Source organism: Egretta garzetta, unplaced genomic scaffold (genome assembly GCF_000687185.1).
Source record: "Egretta garzetta isolate BGI_Z169 unplaced genomic scaffold, ASM68718v1 scaffold351, whole genome shotgun sequence".
NCBI lineage: Eukaryota > Metazoa > Chordata > Aves > Pelecaniformes > Ardeidae > Egretta > Egretta garzetta.
In genome coordinates, this window is record NW_009258489.1 from 65,217 (window position 1) to 74,640 (window position 9,424).

A 9,424-nucleotide genomic window follows, 5' to 3' on the forward strand; every position below is an offset into this window, starting at 1 on the left:
CTTGTGCAGAAATGGAAGATTTACAAAGACTGAGCAGGAAAAGGATGAGAGTCTAACAATTTAGTGAACGTGCCAGTGTAGAGAAAGACGTTTAGTTGATAAACTGGAAAAGTTTGAATTGGATCAGTTGGACTGTCTGGTGAGGATGTGTATGTTGGCAGATGAACACCAGGAAGACATGGGTTCAAGCATCTATGAAGTCAAGACATAATTAAGAAGCAGATATTCTTGCTGCTGGAGTTGTCCATATACTGGAAGTGGAAAAAGGGTATCTTAATCACTACAAGATTTGAGCAAGCCCTGAATCATGGCAGAGGGCTCAGGAACCTTGGACTGAGGCCACCTGTGTGCATAGCAGTTCTCTTGGTCTTGTTGAGAGGAGACAGGATCTGCCAGCTCAACCTCCCATGAGGTCTGCAGGGAGCTGCTTGGAGAACCAGTTGGTTAGAGGCTTTACTGGTAAGGCTTGTATCACATGCCAGGCAATCCAGGAATTGTTGGAAGCCAAACTACAGATGTCCAGGCTAGCAAAAGAGTGTAAGAGAGCACTCTGTATGGCAAGCCTGAACCACCTCCTGAAGGATGGCATGTCTGCAAGTAGCAGAATTAAAGACTTCAGGTAGGACAGAGCCGACTGATACCTAGTAAGGGGCAAAAGGTAAAGTCTGCTGGATGGGGCCTGGTTAACAAAGGCAGCAAGGGCAGAAATCATTACTTTTATTTCACTTTGCTTCCTTTATCCCAATTTGTAAACTGTTTCCTGATAAACTCAGAAGAAAATGTGTGACACAGCCAAGATCCTCAATACCTAAACTCGAGCATCTCCCTCAGAGCGCCTGCTGTCCCCACTGAAAACCTTGCCATTTTCTGCAGAGGGAGCAGGGGTTTGCCTTTAGCCAGATGCCATATGTCCTCTTGCACAGGGCAGGTGTTGGTACCACCAAACGAGCACGCTCAGCCCAGGCCGTTTTAACAACAGACGATTCTGTGACGTACGCAGCCGATCTATGCTTTTTTTTTTGATGTATGTATTCAAAGAATGCATCAACACAAATGCAATAAAACCCTGTGTGTAGAAGTGATAAATTTCCTACTCTGATGTTTACTTAATGGCTCCCAAGGAGCTTGCCTTCTGTTGGGTAATACTAGATTATCCATTTTTCCTTTACGCTATGATGTGAGATTTGAAGACTAAACAAAGCAGGGAAAGAATAAACTATGAAAGAATATGTCATCATGGAAAAGAATTAAAAATGAGTATTGGCAACAAGAGCAAGAAAGAAAAATATCTCTCAAAAGACAGGCTAGAGGCTGCAACCTCATTGCCTTTGATTATACTGAGATTCTTCTCCTTTCCCTTGGGATTTTAAGCAAAAAGAACTGAACTCCAGGTGGGACTTACAAGTCATGTAGTCTGCAGCATAATGTTTTACATTACAAGGGAACAAACTGAAGCAGGTCAGACTATATACTAGGATTAAAAGAAATTAAAAAGGTTCCCAGAGTTAAGACCCGCAGGTAATTTTTGAGTCTGCTCCATCTACGCAGTGGCAGCAAAGAGGAAATGTTTGTTATCCTTCCCACTGCTTTTTTTCATGTTTGAACTCTTAACCGTCACAACAGCTTCACACTTAACAGAAACTGAACAACTCGTCATGTTGTTGATATACCTGCTCTATTTTTCACTGTCCTATTAGCCTGGTTTCCTAAGGAAATGAGGTTCGTATGATCCCGCTGTCTGACTACTTGTAATAAGGTTTTTGACCTGCCAGCCAATCTCAGCCAAATTTGAAAGGGAGTGTAAGTCTCAAAGATAATTAAGCTTCTGTGCATTTCATGATAAGCAATGGCTGACAGAGGCGAGACCCCCAAAGAGTGCCCCGCTCCGAGGGGTGGTGGGAAGGACCCGGGCACTCTGTGCGTTGTTCGGCAGCCGCCCTCCGGCCGATCAGCATGGGCACAGCTCCAGAGCAGCTGCAGCTCTGCCCTGTTTTCCTGGGGGCTAAAGGATACAAAAGAGGACATGGATATCACAGGGGACATGGAGAGGAGGGAGGGGAAGGCGAATTTATTGTGTCTGTCTGGGCAGGGGAGAGGAGAACAGTTGCATTGCCCAATTGTCCCCTAATCGATAGAAAACTGGTTTTCATTAATTCATCTGCTCTCCAGACATCTTGTGTTTTATTAGGAGTATTCATAAGCTGTTATTTCAAGAAGGATCTTCAAGAAAGTAATCTTTTCTCTCTTTTTGGTTATAAATGCCAGGGCGCTCTCTGGGTGGTTGTGTGGTTTCCTTTTTTAATGGGAAGACAAATTAATGAATTTCCACTTCTGTCTGTGAACTACTGCACACTTGAGAGAGCATCGAGTTTTGTTGTATGCTATCAGGAAAGTTTTGATGTCCTTTGCTCTGCCATTGTCTCTAACATAAGGATAAACCTTTTAGGATAGGAGGGTAAAAAAAGTAACAGTTGTCATTTTGACATCAAAGTTTAATCAATAAGATTTAATCCTTACTCAGCTGGGACCTATGACTGAGACAATATCTGTTCACTGTAATGGCACGAATGATCAGTTTTATTTAAATATTAAAACACTTATATTTTTACAAAAGAATAACTTTAAAACAGTTGCACATTTTTGTATTCACTCCCTTCTGAGATTTGCACATTTTCAAGTACAGCGGGATTTGCAGAAGCCAAGTGCTAATGCATGGCAAGCCTGTAACAGAGCCCGTGTTTATTTTCTGTGTGGACATGGAGCACTGTCAAGGACCCTTTTGTCTATTCTATTAATGGGGAGAGGCCACATGGTGAGTGTGTGAAATTTATACGTCTACTCTTCTTTAATGAAATACTAGTTGTCTTGCTGAAACTCTCTGAGCTATAGTAAACTCAGAATCTAGAAGGCAACATGACATATTACACCTTCCTGTTCTATGTCTCCATTACCCCCGGTGTCATGCATAAAAATGAGAAATGCACTCTCAGATGCTGACTCTGCTCTTTCAGTGGATGCATAATTCTAGATGTTTGTTGTGGGAAGCAGCTATGCCCTGAATACACAGGTGCAGTGTGACAGGAAACCCCATTCCCTTCCTTTCCCATATGTAGAACAGGAACTCGATGGATGCTGGATAAATCTGTTTTGAGGAAATATGATTTATGGATAAAACTACTTTGAATAAACATAGTTTGTGGGTTAGCACTTGGCTTAGTTCTTGTAGCATGATCCATGGGAATGTTTTCTTGGAGTCTCAACCAGCACTTGATTTATGCTCCTTGCTACCAATTTGAGAGGGAACATGTCATGAAGTTTACTGTTGCACAGTAAAGAAGAACCATAGCTCAAAGATTGCTGAAGTTACAAGGCCATCACGCATGCCACAGTTTTCCATATGCAATCAGTCTTTAATGCAGATTTTCATGAACTTTTAGGTGGATAAAGTTGAACTGAAAATCCTGGTTTCCCAGCACAAAGAAAAAGCTTTTATTTAACATGCGAATATTGAGAACAGAATATTTATATAAGAAGGTTCCAGAGTGCAATCTACAATGGTTATGTTTGTTTTAATGAAAAGTATGGTTTGCTAACTTAGCTGTAACCTGGCTAATCTATTTACAATCTGAGTTGGAAAGATTATTAAGTTTTTTCCCCAAACTGTTGTTTTGGGGTTTTTTATTGAGAGTAATGTGCTTGTCTTTTCTGGCAGACGGATGGCAGAAAATAAATAAACGGCTCAGCAGAAGTATCAGCATCGATATAGGGACCTCAGATGAGCAGGTCCAGGCATGCTGCAGCTGAGTTTAATGACTTACCTTTGACGAGGCAGTCAAACAGCATATGCAGATGTGTTCTGCCTGGCTTGACTTTGAGCTCAATCATTCTTCCCTTTGAAAGTCTCATCCTAAAAGAATATTGGGAGTCTGGGGAGGAACAGAAGAAACTTTTCGCTCTTTCAAATTGTGTGAGATCAAGAAAAGATTGAGGCATCTGAAGATATTTGGAACATTTCTAGACTGATTTTTTCCCAGCAAAAACAAGATATGTTTATGTCCTGAGTTGATACAACCTGCTATTCATATTGAGTTCAAATAGAAGAAATATTTATTGTGAGAACTGGAATCTTGCAGAAGAGTTTTCTTGTTATTTTAAGTGGAGTTTCAAAAGACAGGAAAGGGCACCAAGTAATCAAGAAAGTTCCACACAACTGGATAACCATAATTCCTTGCATAACTACGTGATTGCACTGTACATTGTACATAGTACAATGTACACGTACTAAGGCATTTTCTTTTTCTTTTATCCAGGACTCAAACTACTTGGAATAAAGGAGGAGAAAGGTAAGAATAATGAATTTTTTCATTCTTCTTAGTACCAATGCTGGTGTTAATTTAGCTTCGTATTTGATATTTCATTATGAAAGATTATGTGGTTTAATTCTCAACTAATGTGAGAGAGGATCTTAAAATAAATGCTTTCCAACACTGTCTTTGGGGCCAAGCAATGGCACATATCTATTCTGAAACATCTTCATTCGTAAAGAACTGCAGAATACGTATTTTAAGTCAGAGGAAGTGCTGATGGCATGGAAGGCATCTGCTGGGGGTGCCTTGATATTTAGGCTAATACCTCAAAACATCCACATTCTCTGTGTCGTGGACTGTGAGGGGATAAACCTGGGCAGCTGAGGAACGTGGCTGGAAATGCACAAGGCAACTCTGCAAACTTTCAGTGGTTTTGAGTGAAAGAGTAGGACTTTGGTGTGGGCTCTATTCTTCCTGCTATGTCCTGTGAGCAAGAAGGGAAACTGTTCGTATCGGTGGAGGCTGTTGGTAAAACACCACTATTGAATCAGAGAAATCAGGTCCTCTGTTTTCAAATGACCTTTTCATAAGGCTCACTGCACCTATGTTCTTTTCTGAAAGGGATTCCCTACCCTAATTCCCAGTTCCGATACAAAGATTTGTGCAGAGCCTTTACTTCTAGGCTGGGAGACTTTTGAAGCGAGTTCAGGTACTGACACACATTATTCTTGCCTTAGGAGATGGCTTTGAAAAAATTCTTTTTTTGAGAGCTAGGATTTTATAAAGAGGAATTTAAAAAAATCAAACTTACAAAAGGCCCTTGATTTCAGCCCTTCTCCCACAAAAGCAGATATTTTTCTGCAACTTTTTTGCTCTTTTTCTGCTCCAACAGTTATTTCGGTATTTTTGCAGCAGGGCTGTATTCTGAAGATGGTATCTAAATAATATTGTTGGCCTCCCATGAGTTGTCTTTTCAGTTTTATGAGGAGTAAAATTGTTATTAAATATTAACTCAAATTCACTAAAGAAATGACAATAAGTAGATAAAGGCAGTTCCCCACAGGGGAAGAAACAGGCATCTTTTGCAGCCCACAATACTATTACGTTTTGTAAACTGTGGCCAGCTGAAGGAGTTCAACGCATTGGATTCTTTGTTGTTTTTCACAATATCTACAATGCCAATAATATATTTACATATGAACTGTACAAGAATTATGGATGACTGTACTTTTTTTAAGCCTCGTTTTAGCATTGTTTTGAAAACACATTTCAGCTTGCTACATTAATACATTGTTCAAAGAGTTATTAATATGTCTGCAGATAATTAGGACATTTTGTGAATTAAATTTACAAAAAGATAGAAATCCCTTCATGAAAGCTTTACATAATTAAAAGCTAAAACCTGTCGGAAGAAAAGGGAGACTTTATTTTCCAGTGGACTTAATCCTAGAGAAGTTGACTTTGATTTTTGTTTTTGCTGGAAAAGATAATTTTTAATTCTGTTTTCTCTCTCTTGTCACAGGGTATTGGAGAAACATTCACTTTTATCTGGCCTAGGCCAAATGACCTTGTAAAAGCTCCAAGAAAGCACTCTTTTATCACTGTGATTTTTTTCTTACCCTGACTTCAGCTTCACACCCACTTCATGAGCAATCTGCAGAGACTGGTTTCTGGCTGTCATTATTCACGCATATTTGAAGCAGCTGATTATGAAAGTCCTATTTAATTTTTAATAAGAGAATGTGTCTTTTTTTTTTTTTTTAATAGATTGTTTTGCCTCTTGCAGAATGTAATTATCCCAGTCTTTGGGATCTCAGAAAAAGAAGACATTAGCGGCTGCAGGAGCTGCAGTAATATCTGTGTTTACTTGCTGCTCTGTACCCAGCCAAAAACACCTCATAGACTTGAACTAAAGAAGCAGGTAGAGGGTTTTCTCTTGGGATGGGAAGGAGAAGTGTTGCTGGTTTGGGATTTTTTTTTGTTTGTTTTGGTGGATTTTGTGGAATTGTTTTACTATTGTGTTCATCAGCAGACATTCAAGAAGAAACAGATGTGTGTATTGTAGACAGAATCTTTTAAATATGTTCCTAGAAAAATACAACACATGAAAGAAATAAAAATTGAAATAACACTGAAATTTATTCAGTATCTCCCACATATTTTGTGATATCATATACCATTCTTTTCACTTTGCCTGTTTTACCTCAGTAACTTCTGTTACGTGAGTGAGGAAAACTACTGCAAGGTTAGCTTTAGTTTCTTGTTTTTCTTTGTCCCTCTAGTCTAATGGAATTTAATTTATATCTCCTTGTTACTGACAACATTTTAATGCTTTCCAAAAGTCAGTTACATGAACAAGGTATTTCTAATGGAAAAGAAGGGTCCACAGTACATGTTAGATAAACCATGCAGACAAGAAAAAGTATCTGTGGCATTTACAAGTGCATCTTAGACAAAGTTAAAGGTTTCCTGAGCAGTTTTTTTTCAGTGTGCAGGCGTGCCACAATATTTTTCCATCCTTGCAATATGGAAACTTCATAATGGATCACCTGAAGTTTTCTTTTGAACCATGGATGTTGCTTTCCCCTCTGGGAGTCTCTGCAGTTGCCCTTGGCTCTCTTTGCCTTAAAGAATTAACTCAAATCTCTCATACTACTAGCTAGCTGATATTTATAGGAGATTCCAGAGATCTTGGTAATGCTCTGTGTTTTAGCCTTTTTTTTTAAGTATCTGATGCTGGGAAAATTCTTTGGGAAGACTTTTGTATACCTACATGATGGCACTATATTGCAAGTGGTACTTAGCTGTGTTGTCAGACTGCTGCTTTGGAAATTAAATTCACATGTCCCTCCAAGAACTCCCTCACCCAGCCTCCTTTAGCAGATATCAGGGCTGAGGCTAAATGTCTGCAGAGTGGAATATATGTACATGCATGCACATATGTATTAAAGGAAATGTCTTTGCTTTAATCAGATCCTTGTATTGTATGCTAATCAGACTAAGACTTGTAGGTGGTTGTTTTGAAGTAGTTAACCTGTAGCCTCTCCACACGTGACATACGAAACCCCTAGACCCTGCTGTCAAAGGCTGAGTGGAAGGGGAATTCACCATAGTCACTGACAAGTTAAAATTCAGTGTGATTGTGTTGCTGGTTTTCTATACCCAAAGAAAAAGAAGAACTTCTTATTAACCTGCTGCTTTCACATTCAGGAGCAGTGATAGCAAGTCACCTTGAGTAACCTCTTCCATTAAGTTTGTCTGCTTTCTTTGGCTGTCTTCAAAGATGAAACTTGATCACAATCTTCAAAGGGCTTCCCCTTATCCAGCATTTCAATCTCTTATTTGAAATACTCTCTACAAACTATTTCAGACGTTAACTATTCCAGTCCTTTTTAATGGCGAAGTATCTGATTTTTTCCTCTCCTATCTTTCTGAACAGAAAAACAAATCTATATGAACAGTGGTGCAGGAAGTGTCTTTGAGAGCCATGGCCTGCAATGGAGATGATAAGAAGTTACATGCATCCATGAATTGATGATAGCAGGATGTCTGGAAAATGCTGTTATCCTGTTGGAAAGCTTCCAGTATCTCAGAATCACCACCTCCCCACACACGCATCCTGCCAAAACTTTAAGCTTGAAAGCAAAGGGATGTTATGACGTCTATTTAAAGGGGTTATAGTGAAATGAACTGGCGATAGACTGGGAAAATGGCTTCACGTCTGTCAAGAGTTAGGAACTGATAGTTTCTAACTCTAATATCTACCTATTTTTAGGTACCTATTAGATACCTACCTATTAGAGTAAACCTTTGATAAAGGTTTTCAAATACAAATAGGTTCCTCTAGTTATAGCTTACATCGACCAAATTAATTATTTTTATGTGGTGGCCTGAAACCAGATTTTATTACTATATAACAGTAAATGGAAGGGTTTTTTTTTGTTTTGAAAATTGTTGTCTCAATACAATCTACACTGATGATCTTCTTGCTATTTCAGAAACAAACCTTCCAACAGGGAATGGTATGGGGCTGGAAGTTACAAGAGGAAACTCCCTTGCTTTGTCATTGCTGAGACAAATTCATTTTAACAAACTGACTAAACCATTATGATCAGCTATTCTGAATTCCAATATAACTTGACAGCAAGATTCCTATGTTTAGTTTTTATGGTCTGTCTAAATCAGAAACTACCTTCCTATGAAGAAATGTAATGCTCGTTTAAGGATTTACAAGACTGATTCTCCATCATGTACCTAAAAGTTGTTCCAATGGTTTAACTATACCTGCTTTAAAAATATCTGCCTGACTCCTAGTTCAAACTTGCCAAGTTTCAAGTATCTGTTACTGAATTTTCTTAACCACTTGCCTGGTAAATTAAAGAGCTTTCTGCTCTTGGGACTCTTATGTTTTTCAGTGTGCATATTTGGACAGCTTAATTCAATTTGCACTCCTTGTTCAGCTTTTATTCTTAAATATATCCCAGATTTACAGAAAGTTTTTGATGTGATAGGTTTCAGTATAAGTGTATCTTTTTTTTGGTATGTGCCCCACTACCCAGACACTGGGGCAGAATATTATCAGCTACTAGAAAGGGAGCTAATCCATAGCTTACATTTTGTGGTACTCATCCATGTTCAGTTCATGCTTGTCCTTCAAGAAATCCAAATCCCTGACTCCTGTCTTGGAGAACAACTTAACCACCGGGTCTTTATGTTAGTTCTCAGCAGCCCAGGCTGTGATGGCTCTTCTGCTTTATGCAAAAGAATAGAAATTCATGTGAAATGAGATGGCACATGACTTTATCTAGCCCAAGAGCTGGTTGTTCCTGCTGCGGCCAATGCCATGACTCTGTTCCCCATCGTAGTCTTCCCTAAGGGCTCCCTCACATAGCACACTCGCTCCTTTACACTTCTGGATATTTGTTTTCTTTAGTCCTGCTGCTGGAGTACAGACTCTCTGGCAGAAATCCCTTTCACTCCCTCTGTGAAGCATACCTCCTCCTTCCCTTTCAGTCATGCCCTCTTTCTTATCAAATCCCTCTACTTCACCAGCTGAATCAGGTGCCTGTAATCCATGGATTCTTCTTTGCCACGCTTGACCCCTTCCACAACAGACT

The 9,424-nt window shown here is 39.3% G+C and overlaps 1 protein-coding gene across 1 annotated transcript in view; it reads left to right on the forward strand.

Annotated features, from left to right (window-relative positions):
- EPSTI1 (epithelial stromal interaction 1) overlaps positions 1 to 9,418 on the forward strand; it is a 55,363-nt gene extending 45,945 nt beyond the window's left edge. The window contains exons 12-13 of the mRNA XM_035900917.1: positions 4,311 to 4,343; positions 5,830 to 9,418. Of these exons, the coding sequence (XP_035756810.1) occupies positions 4,311 to 4,331 (21 nt within the window). The 3' untranslated portion in view covers positions 4,332 to 4,343; positions 5,830 to 9,418. The remainder of the gene's footprint in view (positions 1 to 4,310; positions 4,344 to 5,829) is intronic.
- Positions 9,419 to 9,424: the final 6 nt, after the last annotated feature.